This window comes from Morus notabilis, unplaced genomic scaffold (genome assembly GCF_000414095.1).
Source record: "Morus notabilis unplaced genomic scaffold, ASM41409v2 Scaffold104, whole genome shotgun sequence".
Lineage (NCBI taxonomy): Eukaryota > Viridiplantae > Streptophyta > Magnoliopsida > Rosales > Moraceae > Morus > Morus notabilis.
Window position 1 is genome coordinate 58965 of NW_010367119.1, and position 25758 is coordinate 84722.

Here is a 25758-nt window from a genome sequence, read left to right on the forward strand (position 1 = left end):
GGCGGTGCAATTAGGGTGCAGTATTATTTGGAACGTAGTCCAACAGTGATGTATGACAAAGTCCGTATGAGTAGTGATGCGTTCTTGCGACTAAGTTTTATCCTTGAGGAAAGGGGCTTACTACAACCAACTGTCCACATAAATGTTGATGAGCAATTATTTATATTCCTAACTATATTATATCAGAACCAAACTAACAGGGAGGCACAGGACACTTGGCAACGATCTGGATCGACGGTGTCTGAGTACTTCACCAAAGTTCTTGTGGCGGTATGCAAACTGAAGCAGGACTTCATTTTACATCCAGATTTCCAAACCGTTGACCCGCACATCATTGCAAGTGGAAATAAATACTCACCGTGGTTCGATGTATGTTCGGTAATGTATATTAATTAGGGGTTTATAATAATTATTACGACTTCAATATAACCAACATAACACTTGTAAACTATGAAGGATTGTGTTGGAGCACTTGACGGTACTCACATCCCATGTGTTCCCCCTCGTGAAACTGCTGAACTTTACAGAAATAGGAAGGGGTTTTTTTCACTTAATGTGCTTGCCGTGTGCACTTTTGATATGAAATTTACGTACATGTTATCTGGATGGGAGGGTTCCGCACACGATGCGCGAGTATTAGCTGCTGCTTTAGAATTCGCACGCAAAGATTCCCGACACCGCCACCAGGTCAGCCTACAATGATTTCTTATATGTACACTAACATTTCAAATACTTCATCCGTACGCTTATTTATTAATTAATGTACGAACAAGTGTAGGAAAATTTTACCTCGTCGACTCAGGGTACGCTAACAACGGATGCTTCATGGCACCATATCGGGGGACAACGTACCACTTGCAAGAGTATAGGGCTCGCCGTGAAAGAGGATTCCACAGTGAACGTGAGCTTTTCAACTACACCCACTCTTCGTTGCGTAATGTCATTGAAAGAACATTTGGTGTGTGGAAGGCTAGATTTCGTATTTTGAGAACCATTAATCGTTACCCCATGACCAAACAAGTTATGATTCCAGTAGCGTGTGCTATAATACATAATTTTATCCACATGTACCGTAATAGGGACAGGCTATTAGACCAATACTCACAAGATGACGTTCCGGTTGCAGACATTGATCCACCGAATGTTGATGAGGACATTAACGACAATACTAACCATGAGGGTCAACCATTGGATTCTAATGCAGAAGTTGACATGAATGCTTTAAGGGATGCAAGGGCGCATACAATGTGGGCAGTGTACCGGCACCGTCGTGCACGCTGATGCCATCGTTCATTGTTGTCTTTTTAAACTTAAATATGTATTTTTGCTGTCTTTTTGAACTTAATTAAAATGAAAACTGAGCTTGTACTTGTTATTTTTATTATTTTTTTATTTTTGTAATTACAAGTAATTTATTACAATAAAGCATAATAAAGGCGGAAAAATAAAAAAATTGTAAAAGAATTGAATAAAAATGTAGGAAAAAAAAAAGGATATTCACTATTCACAACTCAAGTTTTATCACAAACAAACACAAACTCAAAAAATTCTTAACTCAAACCATAACTCAAGTTATACACAACCAAACGTAAATTCAAGTTACAACTTAAACTCAAGTTATAACTCAAATTTAACTCAAACTCAATTTAAAAACTTAACTCAAAAATACTTGCAAAAGAACAAGCCCTAAGTTATTCTGTGTGTAAGAGTACACAGACCGCTCTCTGCACCCGCGCTTCTTGTGAGGGGAGCGAGTGAACCTGTGGAAGGAAGAGAGTAGAGTGAGAGAGAGAATCTGCTAGAAACAAAACAAAGGCACGAACCAACGCCATAGCTAGGGCAAAACAAAGCCAAGCCGACGCTTCCAATTCTCTTCTCTTCTCCGAATTCGACGAAGATGAGCATCTGGAACTACGTCGTCACGGCTCACAAGCCCACCAATGTCACCCACTCCTGCGTCGGCAATTTCACCAGTTCTGGCGAACTCAACCTCATCATTGCGTAATTTTCTCTCTCTCTCTCTCTCTCTCTCTCGTTTTTCCATTTTCCTTTCCTTTTTCCATTTTCGCCGGATTCGATTCTCCTTTGACTATTTCCCTCGCTTTTCTTGGGGGAAAAACTTGTTTACTCTTAGCTTTCAGGTATGGAGGACAGAATTACATGTATACGAAGTTAGGTTTCTATGCGTATGTTTAGTTTAACTGTGTGATTTTCCCCCTTTTTGGAGCTTGTTTGGTGGTAGAGAAAGTGGAAGGAAAGATTAGGGTAATAACTAAAGATTAGTGGAAGGATTCTTTTCGGGAGGTTGTTGTTAGGACTTAGGAGGGAAAAAGAGGGAACGAATTGGATGAGGGATTTCAAATCTTTCAAATATTTAAAGGTGCTTTATTCTTCCCCATTTTTCTTTCCGTCTTAGCAAATACAACTTAAGTGTTTGGGACTACTGGTTTTTGTGTTTGTGAGATATATTGGATATGGTAGTATATTGGGAAATCCTGTGTTGGATTTCAGGTTCTCCGAGAAGAAAGAAGATTTGTTGAGTTAGGTTACTGACTAACATGTTGTAGCTTATGTGTATTTTCTAGTGAAAGAACTTAAAGAAATGTTATATATATATATATTTTTTTTTTTTTTCCTTGACCTTTTTGATTGGGGTTTATGCTATTTGTAATAGAAGTTGTGTTAGCCTTTGCCTCGTTTTGCTCTTTTAGAGAAAAATGTTTTATTTTATCCACTAATACAATGTATGTGCATTGTAATTTGTTTTCAGGAAATGCACTCGTATTGAGATCCATTTACTTAGTCCTCCTTTTTGTTTGGGGTTTATGCCATTTGTAATAGAAGTTGTGTTAGCCTTTGCCTCGTTTTGCTCTTTTAGAGAAAAATGTTTTATTTTATCCACTAATACAATGTATGTGCATTGTAATTTGTTTTCAGGAAATGCACTCGTATTGAGATCCATTTACTTAGTCCTCAGGGCTTACAGGTAATATATATATATATATATATATTTTTTTTTTTTCCTTTTCTTTTTTTGTGGGATGCCCCAGTAATACGTTGTTGGCTGCTCATGGCTTTTCGGTGACTTGGTAGAGTAATTTATGGTCTGTGTTGGAAAAAGAAATATTATGCTTGAGTTTCTCTTTTGACTTATAATAAAGGTGCTATATTAATTTAGAATTTGTATTTTGTAGTTCCAGAATGTTAGGTTTTACAGACTAGTTCTGGTAACTTATTTCTTTCTTCTGTTCCTTGCATCTCTCTGTTGATCGGGGTGGGTATTAGTTATACATTTTTTGCAACATTTGGTCCAAGTATACACAGTAATGAGAAAAGAATTAGGCCTTGTAGGCTTGATAAAACTAGTTAGAGTTATTTGGTTGGATGCGTACTTTCTGTTCTTTTACCAATTTCATGTTCCTGAAACTTTACATACTGTTTATGGTTTCTTATTATTTTAGTTTGTGGGATAAGGTAAAAAGGGTACTGCTCTTTCTCTTTACCATTACACATCCAATTTCTGATCCTGCATTCTTATTGTTATTATCTTATTATTTGCAATCTCATACCTGACTGCATATGAACACAGAGACCACATGAACATTTGATTGGTTCACTTTACTAGATATGCATTTCATGGATTTTGAAATTTCTAAAATTAATCAAAACTGTCAGGCTAATTTTTTTTTTTTTTTTTGTTATGTTTTTTTCCCCTCGTAAGGCTGATTTTATGATTCTCTTATTTTAACTAAATTCATGTATGTGTCCATAGTAGGGAAATTAACCAAGCATAAATGGACTGAGATTTCATGAAGTTATCACGAAATAAGAAAAGAGAAACATGCTATAAAGATTTTTTAAAGAATCCTTGTTGTTGATTTTTTATAAACTTGTGTATTCCTGTTTTCTCAACCTTTAGAGCATCTTTGCTTGACGTTTTCTATAATTGTATTCCTGGTAGGCTGATGCAAGAAGTATTAGCAATAGTCTTCCCCTTGTCCTCCCCTGTTCCCCTAAGATTCAAGAGAAAATTTTCAGAAGATTATGTTCATTTCATGACTCAAGTCATATTGCTACAGTGTTTTCCCTACCAAAAATTCAAATTCAACTTTTTTGCTACAGTGTTTTTCTCTTACATACACAACTCAAATCATAACTCAAGTCATGCAAAAGAACAAGCCCTTATTATTGTTTAAAATTTTAGCTTTTGCATTTCTTTATCTGCTAGAATTAGGATGTACTGGCATGATTTTAAACTATATTTTTTCCTTTCAGCCTATGTTGGACGTGCCCATATATGGAAGAATTGCAACACTTGAGCTTTTTCGTCCTCATGTGAGTATCATATTTTATATTTCTAATATCCAACAGTTAGATTTTCTTTTCCTAAATTTTTTTATTTATTCATGTTTGTTCTATCTGAACAGGGTGAAACACAAGACCTTCTGTTTATTGCAACTGAAAGATACAAATTCTGTGTTCTCCAATGGGATGCTGAGACATCTGAACTCATTACAAGGTTTAAGCATGAAATTGAAGTGAAATTAGTATACGCTAATTTTGTTTTGAAGTTTGTGAATACTTATTTTCTATATCCTGAAGTTAAAGCGACGTTCATTGAAGTAGAAGACAAACATTTTGTGTTGGAACAGATGATTTTGAAGTAGCATATAAATTATTTACTCATCAATCTATACAATGTGTCCATAATTTGGTGTTCTATTATGTACTGAAGAATTTATACTGTTGCAATGTAGAGCAATGGGGGACGTCTCTGATCGTATCGGTCGTCCCACGGACAATGGTCAGGTAGTGTGTATATTTAATTTATTGGTTGTATTCTGATTATAAATTACATTCATGCTTAAATTTCCCTTTTTCTTTTAAAGATAAGGAGGTTGGCCTTAGGCATCCCTTTTATTTTCCTTTCCATGTTTATGCAGATTGGCATTATTGATCCAGAGTGCAGACTAATTGGACTTCATTTGTATGACGGACTGTTCAAAGTATGTACCCTAAGATAATTCATAGTTCTTGTTTCACACCAGAAAACCGGGAGTGTTTCATTTTGTTTTTTATTTATATTTTTATCTGGATATATCATCGATATGAAATGAGCACTGGGTTTTTACTAATTTCTTGCTGTTCCAGGTTATTCCTTTCGACAACAAAGGGCAGCTCAAAGAAGCATTTAATATTAGGTACTATTTTTGTGTTCTTGGTGTTAGTCTGCAAATCCAATTATGTTGATTGTTTTGGGTGTATGCCTGTGTGTTAGAGCTCCATTTGCGCACATTCTGCAATCATTCATACCCCTGTTCTAATAACATTTTTATTGAAAAAGTATATTGGCTATCTTCTTTATCTTTGTTTAATTTTTGCTCAACGATTATCAGTCACTGTAATTTTGTCATTTTATTTCTACTTTGGGCTCTGCTTCAGGTCCAAATAGAAATTGTTTCGGGATTTATTTATGTATTCTTGCGTTGTCAGCCTCCAATCATGTTGGCAGATATCAATCAACTTGTTTTCTCTTAGTTGCTGAAATTTATCAAATTTATTAATAGGGATCTTTTGTTTCGATTTATTTCACTAGTAAACGAATAAAAATATGATAATAAGTTAACTGCCACATCACATGATGAATAAAATTTGGCATATAGTTTAGTGTAGTTAGTATTAAATTTCACATTTTGTATTTGAATTTCCAAAGAGAATTCAGGACTATGTCCTTTGCATATGTCTGTATTTATGTTTATGTGTGCAAACTTGAAAGTCATTGTGAAAAGCGTTGTGGAATTGCATTTATTGATAAATAGTTACCTTCCTATTGAAGTAAAAAACAAATTTTGAAACACAACTCTATTTGGATTAATGCTATAGCTCTCTCTTTCGATCTCTAGCTCTCTCCGACTCTTTCTAAAATTCTTTCCCCTTATAAAGAACAAAGACTGATATAGAGTATCATGTTGGGTCAAGATTTAGTCAATGTTGAGAATCATGCACGGGATTCTTTTGTAATCTTAGGAGACTTTCAATATTTTAAAGTAAACGTACAGATAGGCTAGCTATTGGTGTAATCCCTGTTTTGTGGGGATTTGCTTATTATAGAAAGTTTCCCTTCTCTTCTATTCTACCCGTGTATATATACAGGGCAGGGCATTGTAACACATTATTTATGAATTCAATTTAGAGAACACCTTAATTGCCGCATGATATCAGAGCCCTTATGTTGATTCTAGGGCGTTTCTCTTTTATTGTTTCGTCAATCTGAGCATTTTGCTCATTGTTCAGTCTTCATTGCTGGATCGTGTTGTTCCTTTATGGTTTTTAAGGGATTTTCTTCTTCTAATCCAAGGCCTTAATTGCCTTTCTTCCTGATCTATCTTTTTGCCTTTTCTTGTTCTGTTCTTGCCAACTTGATCTGCCATGTCTAAGATTGTTGAGGAGGTCAATCTGTTCGAAACTCAGATTGCTGAAAACACGAACACTTACTGCGGGTGATTACTAAATGTTCAAATGGCGTACAAATTCAACGGAAACAATTATTTGAAGTGGTCACAATTCGTACGGATGTTTTGAAAAGCAGGGGAAAGTTGAGTCACCTTTTTGGTGTAGGGCCTAAGCAAGGAGATCATAAGTTCGAGACTTGGGGTGAGAGGTGGTGATGTCTAGCTGTGAAAGATTATGCTGCCTAAAATCAGTGACATCTGCATGTTTCTGGCCATCTCAAAAGATATTTGGGATGTTAGACTAACTTACTCCAAGGTTCAAGACGCTGCCCAAATCTATGTGATCAAGACCAAGATTTCTACCCCCAAGAAGGGAAGTCGTTCATTTACCGAATATGCCAATTAGTTGAAGATCTTGTGGCAAAGAGATGGACAATTATTAATGCATTCAAATGAAATGCAACGAAGTCGTCGCTTTGCTCAAGTGGTTCATTGAGGTCATAAATTATGACTTTCTTGTTGGAGAGAACATTGAGTTTGATGCAATGTGGGGATAGGTGTTGGGAAAAGAAGAATTGCCATTGCTGAACAGGACAATTGCCATCATCCATTCTCTCCTTAAAAGAGAGAATGGGTTTCTTGTGGGTGTTTTGTTGCCCCCCACGTTTTGTTGATGTTGTTTTCCTTTTCTTTTTTTTTTTCTTTCTTAAGCTTTCTTTTTAATTTTTTTTTTCTTTTCTTCTTTTCCTCCCTTGTCTTTTTTTAATGCATCTTTTAACCTTTGATTTTTATTTAAGATATTATTTTTTTCTTAATCGCCCTGTTAAATTAATTTCTTCTCAAATGTGTCCCTGCATAAGCATCTTTTGCCCATGATCCTCATAAATTTCAACTTCAGTTACGAAACATTTCGCACAAGTTTTTTTCTTAAGTTTTTTTTTCTTCCCTATCTTTTGCTTTAGATATTTTTTTCTCACTTTTTTCCTTTATTTCTTTTATCCTTTCATTTTTCTTCATCTTTTTGTCCCCGGCGATTTGCATAGCCGTTGTTTTAAATGAGTCACTTCACGCGCGTTTTTGACTAGTTTGAGCAAAGAAGGAAGAAGGATTCCGTTGAAAGCTCAACCATGATTATAAAGACTACTGGTATACGGAACCTTAGCTCTGATGAAGAAACCAACAATAAAAAGGAACACATTGAGTCCTCAAGGCAATTGAATTTCTCTAAGACAAGAAGTCGAAATTCCCAGTGGTGCACTTACTGTAAAAAGTCCCGACCTAACTATAATTGATACTGGAAGCTATATGGCAATCCACCAATGTCTCAAACATCCAATAGAAGTGGAATGTCAAAGGTCGACAACAAAGAAACTTAGGGCAATCCCACTTGACCAACACTAATTGAGTGAAACGCCAGCTCGAGTTCAATAAAGAAGGCATTAAAAGGTTGGAAAATTAGCTAGCGTCGCTGGAAAAACCATCTGGTATGTGCTCTACTGCGCTCTTAGGTAAATTTTCTGCTCGCTATGCATGTAAACATTTCGACTCTGGAATAAACCACTTGCCAGCCTTTGGGTTCTTGACTTAAGATTGACTTAGGAGCTATTGGTCATATGACTTGCATAAATTTGACAATCTATACAAATTTTTCTAGTAGTAAAAAGACACTAGTGCAGATGGTACCTTTAATAATGTGGCTGGGTAGGGACATCCAAATAAATCAATCCCTTCTCCAAAATGTCCATGTCCCAAAATTATCCACAAATCTGATTTCCATTCATTGGCTTACCAAAGATTTGAATTGCAATGTGGTCTTTTATTACTTTCATTGTGTGTTTCAAGAACATGGTACGGAGAAGATGATTGGACGTGCAAGGGAAAGTGATGGGCTTTACTACCTTAAAGTTCCAAGTGGTTAGTAGAACAAAAAACAATTCATCTTTGCCATTTTTTCCCTAAAAATGTTGCGACCGAAAAAGACAAGATTTGGCTTAAACATCGTCGCTTAGGGCACCCGTCATTTTGTGTTCTTAAAGCTCGCTTTCCTCATTTGTTTAAGGGTCGGTCGGTAGAAAATTTCCATTGTGATATTTGTGACGTATCAAAGCATCAACGGGCGTCTTTTTCATTTAGCAATAAAAGATGTTATGTTCTTGTTTCTCTTGCCCGTTCTGATATTTGGGGTTCATCTATTGTTCCTTATGTTTCGAGAGCAAGATGGTTCGTGTCGTTTATTACTCATGTGACGTGGATTTGTCTGAGGAAACAAAAATTCAATTTGTATACAGTCCTTCTCATCTTTTTCAATATGGTCAAATGAATGCGATATGATAGTGCCAAGGACTACTTCAATCCAATTGTCACCCTATTTCCAAAATGCTGGTATTATTCATGAGTTGTGAGTCATCTTGTGTTAATAATATCTTAAGTAGAACATAGGGGCTGAAACGAGAAATGGTCATCCAGAAGAGCTTTTAGTTTTTTTTTTAAAAAATGTTTCTAAACACTATTGGGGGAAGTGTTCTCACTGCTCTATATTTGATTCCCCGTTTGCCTTCTCGAGTTTTGGGGTTTGAGAGTCCGATGGAAGTCTGAAATTTTTTTCTTGATTTTAACACTTAAAACAACCTCACTCCAAAACATTTCTATTGCGTGTGCTTTTTTTTTTTTTTTTTGTATTCGTAGTCATCAAAGGGGAAAATTTGACACAATGGCTCTCATGTGTGTATTTGTTGGGTACTCTTCCACGAAAAAGATAAGTGCTACCACTCATCTACGCAAAAATTCTTTACCTCCTTCGATGTCACTTTCATTGAACAAGTGAATTATTTTATTGATCCTTATCTTAAAGGGGAGAAACAATTGTGGAAGCTAGGGACAAATTGTTTTCTGCTCGAAGTGGATCTTCACGTGTCTTCACAACCCTCGTCATCTCATTTCACTAAGCCAATGTCTCCTTCAAAAGATCAAGACAACAATGAAATTGACATTGAACCTTCCATGGCCAGTCCCAAGTCATTGACCAAAGAAAAGCCAGTTTACAATCCTATGAGAACACTACAATAGAATTTGAGAATGAAAGTATCCGTCATTGAACTTTTCCAAATCCAAGATTTAGAACTAGCCCTTGTGAATGAAGTAAGCTCATCTTCCCGATTACTCAATAAAGATGTTTGTCATCCAATTGACAATAGTGATTGTGATCTACCAATTGCCGTTGGGAAGGGTAAATAGTGTAGCAAGCATCCATTGTACCCATTTTTTATCCTATGAAAGACTCGCCATTGCAGAAATCCTCTCACCCACTTAAATACTATTAGCCATCCCTAAAATGTATTGGAGGCATTGATATGTAAGGAGTGGAAACAAGCCATGAAATTGAATTGGAGGCACTTGAGAAGAACAGAACCCGGGAGGCACTTGAGAAGAACAGAACCCGGGATTTGGTAGAATTACAAAAATGGAAAAAACTTGGTTGGGTGTAAATGGGTCTTCAGTGTGAAATATAATGCATATGGGACTACTTGGTGACCTTCTCCTTCGTCACTTAGATGATCACTGAGAATCCTTTGTCATTGGTGGCTATGTTTGAATGGAATTGACAATAGTTTGATATCAGAATGCATTTCCACATGGTGGCCTTGAGGTGGAAATCTACATGGAGATGCCATTGGGCTTTGGATTGAATGTGGAAGGGAAGAGGTTAGTTAACTCAAAATGGCTGTGTACGGCCTAAAGCAATTGCCTAGGGCCTGGTTTAGAAGATTTGCAAAAGTTATGATTATGATGGGGTATAACAGAGTCAAGGTGATCATACACTGTTTATCAGGCATTCAGATGTAAAGGGAGTAATTGTGTTATTGGTGTATGTGGATGATACAATTGTGACTTGTGATGATGTGATAGAGAGGGCATTATTGAAGTGCTTGGTAAAGAAGTTTGAAATAAAAGACCTTGGAGCAGAAAAGTACTTCCTATTGTAGTTTTTTAGAAGAAAAAGAACTTACTTTCTTATTATCAATATGCGGAATTTAGAAGCTATTTATAGGCATAAAACTAACTTAGAAAATCTAACCTAATCATGAAATCCTAATTAGATTCCAAGTCATCCTTATCCGGACCTAATCAAACATTCTATCCGGATTTCTAAATTTAAAAACAGAATCAAGGAAGAGATAACTCCTAACTTTTAGAATGATAATCTCTTTAAGAGATAATTTTCTAACTTTAAAAAACCTAGGTCTTCGACACTCCCCCTCAAGTTGGTGCATAGATATCTATTTTGCCCAACTTGCTGATAAGAAACTCAAAGCTTGGTCTGAATAATCCCTTCGTGAGAATAGCAGCTATTTGTTGTGTTGTTGGAACAAATGGCATACATATAGCACATTCTTCTAGCTTCTCCTTTATGAAATGTCTGTCAATAATGATCGCAGCCTTGTTGTCATAGTAGAGTTTCATAGGCATCTCTATTGGTTTCTTCAATTCCTCAAGAATCCTTTTTAACCACAACATTTCACATACTCCATGAGCCATTGCCTGGTACTCAGCTTCTGCATTACTTCGAGCTACTACACTTTGTTTCTTGCTCCTCCAAGTGACTAAGTTTCCCCAAACATAAGTGCAATATCCAGATGTAGATTTTCTATCTGTGACGGAACCCGCCCAATCTGCATCTGTGTATGCTTCAATTGTTTTCTGCTCGTGTTTCTCGAAGAGGATTCCTTTCCCTGGAGTGCTTTTCAAATACCTCAAGATTCGATATACTGCCTCAAGGTGTTTTTCATTGCTCGTGTTTCTCGAAGAGGATTCCTTTCCCTGGAATGCTTTTCAAATACCTCAAGATTCGATATACTGCCTCAAGGTGTTTTTCATGTGGTGAGTGCATGAATTGACTTACCATACTAACTGCGAACGTAATGTCTGGTCTGGTATGAGATAGGTAAATAAGTTTTCCTACCAACTTCTGATATCGTGTTGTATTTATTGGATCTCCATCTTTGGCATCTCCCAACTTCTGGTTAGGGTCCATTGGGGTATCAGCAGGCGTACACCCACTCATTCTTGTTTCTTTAAGGAGGTCAAGGACGTATTTCCTTTGTGAGACAACAATACCCTTTTTTGAACGAGCAACTTCCATTCCCAGAAAATATTTTAAAGATCCAAAGTCTTTGATCTCGAATTCTGAAGCCAGACTTTCCTTCAAACGACTCATTTCAGCAGAATTATCTCCAGTAAGGATGATATCATCTACGTAGACTATCAAAACTGCAATGTTCCCGTCATCGGAGTGCTTGATGAACATAGTGTGGTCACTTTGGGCTTGGACATATCCCTGATTTTTGATAGACTGAGTGAATCGTTCAAAGCAGGTTCTTGGGGATTGGTTGAGCCCATAAAGTGATTTTCTTAACTTACACACCTTAGAACCAAAGTGCTTATCAAATCTAGGCGGTGGATCCATACAAACTTCTTCTTCCAATTCTCCGTTTAGAAATGCGTTCTTCACATCTAATTGTTGAAGCGGCTAGTCAAGAGTTGTTGCAATTGAAAGCAGTACTCTTACGGTATTCAGCTTTGCCACCGGAGCAAAGGTCTCGAGATAATCAACACCATAGGTTTGAGTAAACCCTTTAGCCACCAAACGTGCTTTATACCTCTTGAGAGATCCATCAGAATAATACGTGATGGTGAACACCCATTTGCAGCCAACTGTTTTCTTCCCTCTTAGCAGATCCGCTTCTTCCCATGTGTGATTCTTCTCAAGTGCTTTCATCTTCTCTTCAGAAATAGCTTTCCTCCACTCAGGAACTTGTAAAGCTTCTTGTACACTCTTTGGAATTTCCACAGGAGTGAGATGTGAGGTAAATGAAAAAAATGAAGGAGAAAGATTCTTATAGGAAACATAATTAGACATGGGATGTTTAGTGCATGACCGGACACCCTTGCGGGTGGCAATAGGAATATTGAGATCATCAAATGACTCAGTACTAGCACTAGGGATAGACTGTATGGAATCGCCAAGGGGCTCGAGATTGGAATTTAACAAAGAATCAGATTGATTGTTACCTGGTTTCAGTTCGGACTCACGGCCTTGTAGAGGATCGGGACCTTGTTTCTTTGAATTCAGTTTCCTCCTTGAATAGACCAAGAGATTTATATTCTTAGTACCAGTCTTGTTCCCATTTTCTGAGCTACTGAGATTCTGATTTTGACATGGCAGTAGACTGCTGGAATTTTCAATATAAAACATCATTTGTTCCATCCATATTTTCCGGTTTTGTAACATGTGAATCCGAATTTTCAGTCTCAATATTAGGAGTACGTGTTGAATCTATTTCAAAAACATCAAAAACATCATTAATTCCTAATTTGGTTACATCTTCACTTGTACTCTCCCCCTGAAGATGAGAAACAAAAAAAGGTTTAGATTCAAAAAAGGTTACATCCATGGTAACAAACATTTTCGTAGAAATTGGATCAAAGCATTTATAACCTTTTTGAATCGGTGCATATCCTACAAAAACACATTTTTTTGCTCTAGGGTCAAGTTTTCCCCGGTTATGATCATGAATGTGTACAAAGGCTGTGCATCCAAAAATTTTTATAGGAAGTGTAGATGATAACCTAGATGTTGGATAGCAACTTGAAAATACCTGTAATGGTGTTTTGAGTTTCAACACCCTAGTTGGCATCCTATTGATAAGGTAGGTAGCTGTGAGGATAGCTTCCCCCCAAAGATACTTCGGGACCTTATTTGTGAAATGTAGTGCTCTAGCTACTTCTAGGAGGTGTTTATTCTTTTGTTCAGTAATTCCATTTTGTTGGGGGTGTCATTACACAAGCTCTAGTGAACTATGCATTTTTCTAGGAAGAATTTTCCCAAAATCTTGTTAAAATACTCTTTTCCATTATCACTTCGAAAAACTTGAATTTGTGTTTGAAATTGTGTGATCACCATTATGTAAAATTTTTTGAACACCTCCACATTTGACTTTTCTTTTAGTAAGTAAACCCAACTTACCCTTATGTGATCATCTATGAAAGTGACAAACCATCTCTTTCCCGATGGTGTTGTGATCCATGAAGGTCCTCATACATCACTATGTATTAATGAAAAAGGTTTTGAAGCCTTGTATGGTTGTAATGAAAATGTGGTACGATGATGTATAGCTAATTCACAAAATTCACATTGAAATGAAGATGGATTTTTATTGCTAAATAAGTTTGGAAACAAATGTTTTAAATATTGAAAACTAGGGTGATCTAACCTATAATGCCACATCATTATTTCATCTCTACTAGTAATAGAAATAGATTCAAGACAAGTACTATGTGTCGGTCTTCTTGATTTGGATCCATCTTCAAAGAAATAAAGTCCAACAATCTCTCTAGCACTGTCAATCGTCCTCCCCGAGGTTAGTTCCTGAAACTCACAATAAGATGGATAGAAGTTAGCTTGACACTTATGATCATGAGTTATTTTGCTTATGGACAATAAGTTACAAGACAAATTTGGAACATGGAGGACATTATGAAGTGTGAGAGATGGTGAAACGTTGACTGATCCTATTCCAGCTATGGCTGAAAAGGATCCATCTGCAATTTTGATCCTTTTATTCCCTGCACACGGTTTGTAGGATGAAAACAGTTTTGAAGAGCCAGTCATGTGATCTGTGGCTCCAGAGTTAATAATCCATGGACAAAACATATTAGATTTTATACTAGGAGAGCTGTAATGAGATAATTACCCTTTTGAGCCAAAGAACAAGAAGAATTTGAAAATTGTGGAGATTGAAAGAGTTTGTACAGATGGTCTAGTTGTTCCTTTGTGAACTGAGTTATTTCCGAGTTGATTTGCTGCCTTTGAGAATCCTCACCCACGGTTTGGAATGATTTGTCATCACCTCCATTCTTCTTTTTAAATTCTTCGGTTTGCCATGAAGTTTCCAGCATGTTTCCTTTGTATGCCATGGTTTTTTGCAGTGATCACACCATGGTTTCTTTTTCTTTTCTTCCTCTGGATCAAATCCTCTAGAGACTAGAGCCGAACTTTCTGCTTCAGGATTCAGCTTCGGTTCTTGGGTTTTTAGCATCGCTCTTCGCCTAGCCTCCTCTCTCCTAACTTTTGAAAACACTTCTCTGATTGATGGTAAGGGTTTTTTTCCTAAGACCCTTCCTCTTATTTCATCTAATTCTTGATTGAGTCCTGCTAGAAACATGTAAACTCGATCATTCTCTTCTCTTTTTTTTATGCCGCACACTATCAGTAGGGCAATCCCATTCATCTTCATAACACAAATCCAATTCTTGCCATAAAGTCACCATCTCATTGCAGTATGTTGTGACGTCTCGATCTCCTTGCCTGGATTGCCACAGCTTCGTCTTTAGTTCGAAGATTTGTGATGAGTTTTCCAGGTCTAAGTACATCTCACGTACAGCTTCCCACATATCTCTGGCGGTTGGTAAGAATAGATGGGGTTTCTCAATAGCCGGCTCCATTGAGTTGATGAGCCATGCCATTATCAAAGAGTTCTCGGATCTCCATACCTTCATATTCGGATCACCCACTGCTGGTGTTTTTACCTCTCCGGTTAAATGGCCAAGTTTTCCCCTTCCATCAATTGCGAGCTTCATGGACTGAGCCCACTCCAGGTAATTCTTGCCATTTAATTTGTGAATAGTGATCTAAAGAGAAGGATTTACATATGCTGCTAATGGATCTGTGCCGCTGGTCATGGCAGTGGTTCTAGACTGCTCATTCTATGCGGAATCCCTTGAAGAAGCAGAGGTCCCACTCGCTCGGTCATGGCAGTCTTTGCCATTAAAACTTAAGAGCTAGCTCTGATACCATGTAGTTTTTTAGAAGAAAAAGAACTTACTTTCTTATTATTAATATGCGGAATTTAGAAGCTATTTATTGGCATAAAACTAACTTAGAAAATCTAACCTAATCATGAAATCCTAATTGGATTCCAAGTCATCCTTATCCGGACCTAATCAAACATTCTATCCGGATTTCTAAATTTACAAACAGAATCAAGGAAGAGATAACTCCTAACTTTTAGAATGATAATCTCCTTAAGAGGTAATTTCCTAACTTTAAAAAACCCTAGGTCTTCAACACCTACAAATCGAAGCTGTCTATTTGTAGTTGGGAATCTTTGTGTCTTAACAAAATTATGTGCTTGACTTGTTAAAAGATAGTGCGAAATTTTGGTTGCAAACTAGCTGACACTCCAATTGAGGCCAGCCCAACACTGACTTGGAGAAGCCAATGAAAATGTAGCAGTAGATCGAGGAGTCTTTCATAGACTAGTAGGAAAGTTAATTTTACCTTTCACATACCATTACCAGATTTTAGAAATGCAATCTGCATAGTTAGTCAATTCATGCAGTCCTTAAGAGATACATGTACAAGCTGTCCATCGGATTCTTCACTATCTCAAAGCCTCTCTTGGAAAAGGAACTTTGTTCAAGAGAAGGAAATGTGTTGACAATGGAAGCTCACTCAGATGCAGACTATGTTGGGTCAGTGGTAGATAGAAGATCAACATGCAGTTACTGCACTGTCCTTTGAGGAAACTTGGGCACTTGGGGGAGCAAGAAGCAAAGTGTGATTGCAAGATTAGTTCAGGTCATGGCACTTGGAATTTTGAATTATTATAGATTATAGATAAAGATAATCTTAGAGTACTTGAAAGTCAAATGGAAGCTTCTATAAGATTGTATTGTGACTTGTTTAGCATGACCGAACCAAGCACATTGAAGTTTATAGACATTTTATTAAGGAGAAACTTAGTAGTGCCTAATCTGTACACCAGATGTTTCCACAAGCAGTTAACTTGCAGATGTCTTCACCAAGGGACTTACTGGCTGTGTGGCTCAAGCATTAGTCTTTAAGCTTGGAATGGGCAACATATACACACCAGCTAGAGAGGGAGTGTTGAGAATCACACATGAGATTTTTTGGTTATTTTAGGAAACTTTAGATGTTTCAAACTAAATGTACCGATAAGCTAGCTGTTAATATAATCTCTGAATTGTTGGGGTTTGTTTATTAGAGAACGTTTCCCTTTTCTTGTATTCTACCCGTGCATATATTCTGGGCATTATAACACGCTATTTATCTATTCAATTCAGATAATTCCCTATTTTGCCGCAGTTAATTACTTCTTTATGTAAATTAACGATTGGTCAGAACATGCATGAATATGCTCATTAACTGAAGTCATTTTATAATTTTGTGATGTTGTGCTGGTGTGTGCTGTGCAGTTGCCCTGCTGCTATCTTGTTCATGAAATGCTTCTTTGTTTTTTTTTCCCTTTTTTTTTTCCCCCTTTTCCTCTCTCGTATGTTAATCAAATTATTCTATTTTTTTATTGAACCTGCAACTCTAACTCACTGTTTGCTTTTCAGGCTTGAGGAACTTCAAGTTTTGGACATAAAGTTTCTTTATGGTTGTTCGAAACCTACAATTGTAGTTCTTTACCAGGTTCATTATTCGAAACTTTTATTCATGTCATGGTTTTCACTCTTGCATCAATATTCATAGAATTGTTAGTATTGCCTGGAATTGAATGTATTTTGTGCACAACTAGGCAAAGTCTTTATGATGTTGATGATAGTAGGTTTTTATGTGCACCTAACATACCTGAAAATGTCGTAATTACAATGTTCATCCCTGTTGAAGATGGACAGTCTAACTATTTCTTTGGGTGGTTTGGCTAGAGAGAAATCAGATTTTTTTTTTTTTTTTTTTGAAGAGGAGGAGATGTTTGTTGAGGATTTATTTGAGAAGGCAAAATTTCTTGCATCTCTCCGGGCTTCTACAGATACATCCTTGAAGGATTTTCCATTATCCTTGATATTGCTCAGTTGGGAAGATATTTTGGCGTAGGCTGATATAGGAGATCTTTGGTCTGTAATTTTTGCGTTGTGGCTGAGTATCAGTGTGGCCACCTAGTCTTTTTCCCTTTTTTTTTTTTTTTTTTTTTTTTTTTTTTTTTTTTTTTTATTTTTTCGTTTTACCCCTTCCAGGATGGATCTCTCATCTGTCCAAAAACTTCTGTAAAGTTTTCCTCATTAATGAAGTTTTCTTCGTTTCCTATAAAAAAAAAAAGAAAAAAAAAATCCCTGTTGAAGATGGAAAAATATGGGAAAGGTTCCTATATGCAAAACGTATCACGCTAGGTTCAATGAGTTCCTCGCAGAAACCATGTGCATATTTGGGAGTGGCCTCAAGGAGTAGCAGTTTATCACAAGGGATAGCAACAGACACTAAAACTTTCAAATACGTTCTGTTTAGACTTGAAACAATTAAATATTTATTATTCCTTTAAACCATTATCACGACATAAATACAATGATACTTGTACAACATAATACAATGATTAAGATTCTAATATACAATAATGTGGATGTAGATGCCATGAAGATGATCGGAAACATTTTATCTTGTCAAACCTGTAATTTTTCACATCGGAAATATCAAATGTGGTAGTAATACAGAATTGCTTGTTTTTTATCATTGCTTTTGATGGTCATGCTCCTGTTTTGATTGCAGGATAACAAAGATGCTCGTCATGTCAAAACGTATGAGGTTTCTCTTAAGGATAAAGATTTTGTTGAGGGCCCTTGGTCTCAAAACAATCTTGACAATGGGGCTGCTTTGCTAATTCCAGTTCCTCCACCTCTATGCGGCGTCCTTATTATTGGAGAAGAAACAATAGTCTATTGCAGTGCCAATGCATTTAAAGCAATCCCAATCAAACCTGTAGGTCATAGATATTCTGCTAATTTTGTGAGCGCATATCATTGCTAACTTTGTACTTTGTTATTTTGTTTTTATGACCTATATTTCTGAACTTCTAGTCCATCACAAGAGCCTATGGAAGAGTTGATTCCGATGGTTCGAGGTATTTACTTGGTGATTACAATGGGCTACTACAGCTTCTTGTTATCACCCACGAGAAAGAAAAGTGAGTATACTCACCCTAAATCACTTGAGCCCAGATGTAGTTTAACTTTAAAGGTTGAGGCCCCTCTTGATGATACGATCTTCTCAGGGTTTAGATGTTCTTGTAGGGTGACTGGACTCAAAATTGAGCTCTTGGGCGAAACATCAATTGCATCAACCATATCATACCTTGATAATGCAGTTGTCTATATTGGATCAAGCTATGGAGATTCACAGGTGAAGCGCTCAGAACTACTGTGGCATAATTGTTTGTTTCTTAAGAAAATGGATTGAAAAGCTAATGTGTCCTTTGTTAGCCTTGAATTCCTACTCTAAAACGAGAAAATCTAGAAAGTACCCCTGGAGTTTTAGTTAAATATCATGTTTGCCTCTTCTATTTTTGATGATCCAAAAAGTATGCCTTACGTTTTTAAACTGTCCTAAAACTCTCCTCTAAGTTTTTCATGGTCAAATTATTGAAAATGCCATAAAGCTCTATATGCAGTAGTGTGTGATTTAGATGGCTCTATGACAGGTTGCCTTGTGAAATTTGATTATATAGAGTTAAAATTCTTTTGTAGTAAGGAATATTAACACTTTGTATTGATGCAAAATACAGCTTATAAAGCTCAATATGCACCCCGATGCAAAAGGTTCATATGTGGAGGTTCTGGAAAGGTATGTCAATTTGGGGCCTATAGTTGACTTTTGTGTGGTTGATCTTGAGAGGCAAGGCCAAGGCCAGGTCGTAACTTGCTCTGGAGCTTACAAGGATGGCTCTCTTCGTGTGGTCCGAAATGGAATAGGAATCAATGAACAGGTTTAGTCTATGACTCTATATAAGCAATCTTTTTTTCCTTCCTTTTTTTCCCTATATCTTTAAAAGCTTTTTTTGATTATCAAATTTATGTATCATTTTCCTCCAAGTAACCCCTTTATATGATGTTTTAGGCATCAGTGGAACTTCAGGGTATTAAGGGAATGTGGTCGCTAAGATCATCCACTGAGGATGCATTTGATACATTTCTAGTTGTAAGCTTCATCAGCGAGACAAGAATTTTAGCAATGAACATGGAAGATGAGTTGGAAGAAACTGAGATAGAAGGTTTCTGTTCTGAAGTGCAGACTTTGTTTTGCCATGATGCCGTTTACAATCAACTTGTACAAGTAAGGTTACTCTTTCGTCTTTGTCTCACTTTATAAAGCTTGCTTAAGTTGAGGTCACTTGTCTCCTTAGACTTCTTTTTTCCTTTTAAAGATTTTTGTTGTAATGCTTAGACGATCTTTCCATATGGTCTAGTATTTGCTTGCTAATTAACCGACATGACAGGTCACTTCAAGCTCTGTGAGACTCGTTAGCTCTATTACTAGAGAACTAAGAAATGAATGGAATGCTCCAGCTGGATATTCTATAAATGTTGCTACTGCTAATGCTACCCAGGTATTATTCCTGACTTCCAGCTCAACATGCTTCGGGAATTTGTTGGAACTATCATCTGCATAGGTTTGTTGGGGGTTAGCTGATTGATGCTTTTTTGTTTTCTCTAATTTAATTTTGTTATGACAGGTTTTATTGGCCACTGGAGGGGGTCATTTAGTATATTTAGAAATTGGTGATGGTGTATTGACAGAGGTGAAACACTCACAGTTGGAGTATGAGGTCTCATGTCTTGACATAAATCCAATCGGAGAAAATCCAAGCTACAGCCAGCTAGCTGTTGTTGGGATGTGGACGGATATAAGTGTCAGGTTATTTTCATTGCCTGACCTGAATCTTATTACAAAGGAGCCTTTAGGAGGAGAAATTATTCCCCGTTCTGTTCTCCTCTGTGCCTTTGAAGGGGTATGCTTGTGCTTAAGCTTTTTCTTCACAATCTTTCTATCTCATGTTATTTTGGGTGTTGATATACGCGAGAGTTTCTTATATTCTGCCGTTGCTAACACTACGCAGAAGTGCTAGTGTGTTACTTGCCAGACACAGATCTGATTACTGTCTAGACCCTTCGAAGTAGTTAATTTTTCATTTTTAAAAGTTTTGGCTAACAATAATTGGCCCATCAAAATGACTTTTGCAGTGCATAGATGATGTATTTACACAGCCGCTTTCTTTGTTTTAGTTTGGAAAGTTTTAATTGTGTTCTTCAGTCTGTAAGCTTCTCTTTAAGTATCTCTTTCATTCCTACCCCTCATTATTATATATTCCTTTTCAGATATCCTACTTGTTGTGTGCCCTTGGAGATGGACACCTATTGAACTTTCTGTTGAACACAACTACTGGTGAGTTGACAGATAGGAAAAAGATTTCTCTGGGGACTCAGCCTATAACACTCCGCACTTTCTCATCAAAGAATACTACATATGTATTCGCTGCATCGGATAGGCCAACAGTCATTTATAGTAGCAATAAGAAACTGCTTTATAGCAATGTAAATCTGAAAGAAGTCAGCCACATGTGCCCTTTCAACACTGCAGCTTTTCCAGACAGGTACTTTTCTTTAGCCATGTGAGATACGTACAAGATTGGCTGCATCCAGCCTATCTTAGTTCTACATCTAGTTGAAAAGCACGTGGAAAGTAATATGTGTTAAGTTGTAATTAACTAATTGTTATGTTATTATTCAAAACATATAAAATCTAATATAAAATCTCAATGAGGAGCCAAAATAAGAAAAAAAATAAGTTTTAGGGCAAGAAGCCAAGGTAAAGTAAAAAAAAGGACTAAAATGAATAAATAAATATTGTTTTAGGACAAAAGGAACCAAAGTGAAAAAATAAAGTTTTTAGGGAAAAAATAAAAAAAAAAGGGTCAAAAAAGACAAAAATGAAGAAATAACTAAATTTTAGAGTAAAAGGAACCAAAACCAAAAAAAAAATTAGGAAAAAAAGAGTCAAAAATGGACAAAATGGAGAAATAAATAAGTTTTAAGGTAAAAGGAGCCAAAATGAAAAAAAAAAGTTTCAGGTAAAAAATAAAAGAGGTAAAAAAAGGACTAAAATAAATAAATAAATAAGTTTTAGGACAAAAGGAACAAAAAAGGGGGAAAAATTTCAGGACAAAAAGTAAAAAAAAATAAAATAGGACTAAAATGAAGAAATAAATAAATTTTAGGGTAAAAAAAGTTTTAGGGCAAGAAGCAAATAAACATTGTCAATAAAAAACCAAAAGGGAAAAATGAATAAATTTTAAGGCAAAAGGAACCAAAATGAAAATGAAAATAAAATTTTAGGAAAAAAAAGAAAAAAAAGAAAAAGTTAAAAGGACTAAAATAAAAAAAACAAATGAGTTTTAGGATGAAAAGTAAGAAAAAAAAAAAAAAAAAACCTAAAATAAAAGACTAAGGGGACGTTTGTTTCCTATATTCGTTCCTGATTCTGAATTATGATTCATGGTTCTCTACAGTGTTTTCTCACAACGAGAATAGTTCTAAATCATGATGCTGAATACATAAACTAAACGTCCTTTAAAAAAAAGTGGGAAAGTTGTACACTTTCAACCAAAACTATATCATTTTGGTTAAAAGTGCACTATTCAAAGTACACTTTCTCACTTCAATTTGCTAAATGAGTAGTAAACAAAAAAGAAGAGGGGCAAAAAGGAAAGAAAAAGGTTAACAAAGCTTCTCCGAGAAGTTTTCTAAGGCATTTAGTATATACCACAGAAATAACCAAAATGCCCAAACAAAAAGCAAATGAAGGAATAAGAAGCTGAGTGCAAAACGGTAAAAGCAAAAGTGAGAAGACACATGGAATTTTTTGAAAGTTGAGGGACAAAAAAGACCGGACACTGTTCAAGGAACAGTAAAGTAAAAGGACTATCTCCTATAGTATATAGTATAATACATGAGACCAATTAATATACATGAGACCAATTAATATCTTTTTTTACCGATCTGTCTGCAGCCTTGCAATTGCAAAAGAAGGTGAACTTACAATTGGAACCATTGATGATATTCAGAAGCTCCACATCCGTTCCATTCTGCTAGGGGAGCAACCACGCCGTATATGTCATCAGGAGCAATCTAGGACCTTTGCCATCTGCAGCGTAAAATATAATCAGTCCGGTGGTGATGAGTCGGAAATGCATGTGATTCGCCTATTAGATGATCAAACCTTTGACTTCATATCGACCTATCCACTTGATACTTTTGAGTACGGTTGCTCCATACTCAGCTGCTCTTTCTCAGATGACAGTAGTGTATACTACTGTGTTGGAACTGCATACGTTCTGCCAGAGGAAAGCGAGCCAACCAAGGCAAGATGTTTATGTTTCTTCTTTTCTTTAATGTTTTTCTCACTGACCATCAATTTCAAATATATATCTCTTGAAGTGGCAATTCTCTGATATTCAGTTTTGGCAGAAGAAATTAAATTTTATGTTTCTTCATGAATTTTTGCAGGGCCGAATTCTGGTGTTCATGGTGGAAGATGGAAAGTTGCAGCTTATTGCTGAGAAGGAAACTAAGGGGGCCGTTTACTCTTTAAATGCCTTCAATGGAAAATTACTTGCTGCTATTAATCAAAAGATACAGTTATACAAGTGGATGCTCCGGGATGATGGTTCTCGGGAGTTACAGTCCGAATGTGGTCATCACGGGCATATACTTGCCCTCTATGTCCAGACTCGTGGTGATTTCATCGTTGTTGGTGATTTGATGAAGTCTATCTCCTTGTTAATCTACAAGGTAACTAATACACCGTCATTTATGCTCCCAAAATTTAATTCCTTAGTCCTCGGTCCCTCTTGCCATGATATCTCAAGGTTGGAATAGAAAGGAGAATTTTGTTGCTAGAATCTATGGTAGAGGTGATAGTGATTGCGAGCAATAGTTTTTTTATGTTTCTCCCTTTACCAAGAAGTAATTATGCTATTTAATGCCTTGTATGTGATGATTGGAATGCACTTTTCCACTTGTATTCAGCACGAGGAAGGGGCCATTGAGGAACGAGCTCGGGACTATAATGCAAACTGGATGTCAGCTGTTGAGATTCTAGATGATGATGTTTACCTTGGTGCTGAAAACAGCTTCAACATCTTCACTGTACGGAAGAACAGTGAAGGTGCCACTGACGAGGAACGGGGCCGACTTGACGTGGTTGGCGAGTATCACCTCGGAGAGTTTATCAACCGTTTCCGCCACGGCTCTCTTGTCATGAGGTTGCCAGATTCTGATGTGGGCCAGATTCCAACCGTCATTTTCGGTTCTGTCAATGGTGTAATCGGGGTCATTGCTTCACTTCCTCACGAACAATATGTATTCCTGGAAAAGCTCCAGACAAGCTTGAGGAAAGTGATCAAGGGCGTCGGAGGTCTAAGCCATGAGCATTGGAGATCATTCAACAACGAGAAGAAAACTGTGGAAGCCAAAAATTTCTTGGATGGAGATCTTATCGAATCGTTCCTTGATCTCAACAGAAGCAAGATGGATGAAATCGCGAAACAAATGGGTGTTTCAGTGGAGGAGCTTTGCAAGAGAGTAGAAGACTTGACCAGGTTACACTGACACTCTTCGTACTTGGAAGTTTATTGTTCATTTGTTAATTCTTTGTTCCGTCCCATTACGTAAGATTTCAATGGAAGTTGGAAAGCGTGGAGTCTTAAGAAACAGTTTTCCGATAATGGAACTTAGAGGTGTATGTGTTTTGTATATTGATGTTTGATGTGTGTACTTTGGAACCAAATGAATATGCTTTCATTTTGAACTTTTAGATAATTTACAGCAAGTAGGATATCAATGATACAGGTAAGAACAATTCTGGCTTTATTCATTTAATCTAAATGTTATAATCTGTCAGGTGTTTTCAAAATGATAAGATTGTTCTTGAGAAATTTTTCAGTGATGTTTTTCTAACCAAGTAAAATTCACTATCATGTTTTTTTTTTTTTTTTTAATCGCGCAAAAAGTTCATATTAGATATTTGGTATTTGCTCAACATTGATTATATGAAATATTTATTTGCCCTATGTTTTAAGAACAGCTTTGTAGAGTATTGTCAAAAATAATACTTCCAAAAAATTTAAGTTTGACTATTCTTGAAGATCGAAATTATTTGTCTTTGGAATGTCTCCCTTTAAGCAACATCATGTAGTTTATTTCCAGAAAGGGAAAATAAAAAAAAAACATCCATCATGCCGTTTACAAAGTTTAATTGTATTTTATCGCACAATTTTGCAATTTGAATTAAAGGTGGATTTTTGTGATTAGAAAAACACAAAGGTCAGTTTTGTATGGTGAGGAAAACAAAGGGAAATAAGTTAAGTACATATTATTGATTAGCATAAAAATATATATTTATATATTAATGAATATTGCATTGAATAAACGCAAGAAATTCGGTGTCATCGTTCCTTTTTTTTTTTTTTTTTTTTAAGTTGACATTGCCGCATTGATGCGTGAGATAATGCGGGGACTGATGTAGCATTGGATTTGGATTTCCTATCGGATTTATTTTTTTGAAAGTCCGATTGGATTTATAGTATTATTAAAAGCAGAATAATAGCCGAATCAAGTTTTGCAAGAGTTCAATATTGTTGTTTTGTGGTACGAGACTACTAATGTCATTAAAGTCCAACTTGAATCACAATTTAAACTTTTCATTTTACAATATTTACTCTCAAATTAAATTCACCGAGTTAAAATCTCTTATTTCAATCACTCCTTAACATATCATAAGTAAAAGATAAAATAAAATGTTATTTTGTATGAACGCAACACTCTTTGAACTTTTTAAATTTAACAATTTAATTCTTAAATTTTTTTCTTGACAATTAACCCTTAAAACTTTTAATTTTTAACACTTTTAGTCATTGTTGCTCAAATTCATTAAACTTTTGATGGGTTTTTATGCCAAATTTACAAATAACTGCCTAATAACCGCATTGATGATATTTTTATTTGGTATTAATAAAATTTTATGTTAAAATTTAAATTAAAGTTGACGTTATAAACTAATTAAGTTCAAGTTTTTAAATGTATTTGTATTAAAACTAAACAAAAATAAGAATCAATATCCTTATTAGGCTATCATTCGCAAGTTAGGTGTAAAAAACGATCGAAGTTTTAATAAATTTTAACAAGAGTTAAAAATGTCAAAAACTATAAGTTTGGATTGTTGATCGCTAAGAAAAAAAGTTTAAAATTAAATTGAATCATTTTATCAAATTTAATATATATATATATATATAACCAGAATCATAGCATGATTGAAGAAAAATATACTTGTTCTTTTGAGTGAAAAACTCAAAAAAAATCAACTCAAATTATAACTTTATTCGAGTTCATATTCTTTTAAATTTAAACTCGAGTTTAAACTTGAGTTCAAACTTGAGTTTAGGACTAAAACTCGAGT

The 25758-nt window shown here is 35.9% G+C and overlaps 1 protein-coding gene across 2 annotated transcripts; it reads left to right on the forward strand.

The window, feature by feature from the left end:
* Positions 1-1737: 1737 nt before the first annotated feature.
* Positions 1738-24163, forward strand: LOC21393240 (DNA damage-binding protein 1). Of its 2 annotated transcripts, none has more exons than XM_024174663.1 (19): positions 1738-2001; positions 2938-2986; positions 4276-4335; positions 4428-4519; positions 4758-4809; positions 4944-5006; positions 5152-5201; positions 16872-16947; positions 18019-18228; positions 18327-18433; positions 18528-18648; positions 19031-19231; positions 19363-19578; positions 19742-19852; positions 19979-20254; positions 20622-20896; positions 22312-22663; positions 22809-23093; positions 23331-24163. In XM_024174663.1, the coding sequence occupies exons 1-19, from the start codon at positions 1898-1900 to the stop codon at positions 23910-23912; spliced, it is 3282 nt and encodes a 1093-aa protein (XP_024030431.1). In that variant the 5' UTR covers positions 1738-1897; the 3' UTR covers positions 23913-24163. The 2 variants fall into 2 exon arrangements, with proteins under 2 accessions (XP_024030431.1, XP_024030432.1); XM_024174664.1 differs by having other exon boundaries at positions 18540-18648.
* Positions 24164-25758: the final 1595 nt, after the last annotated feature.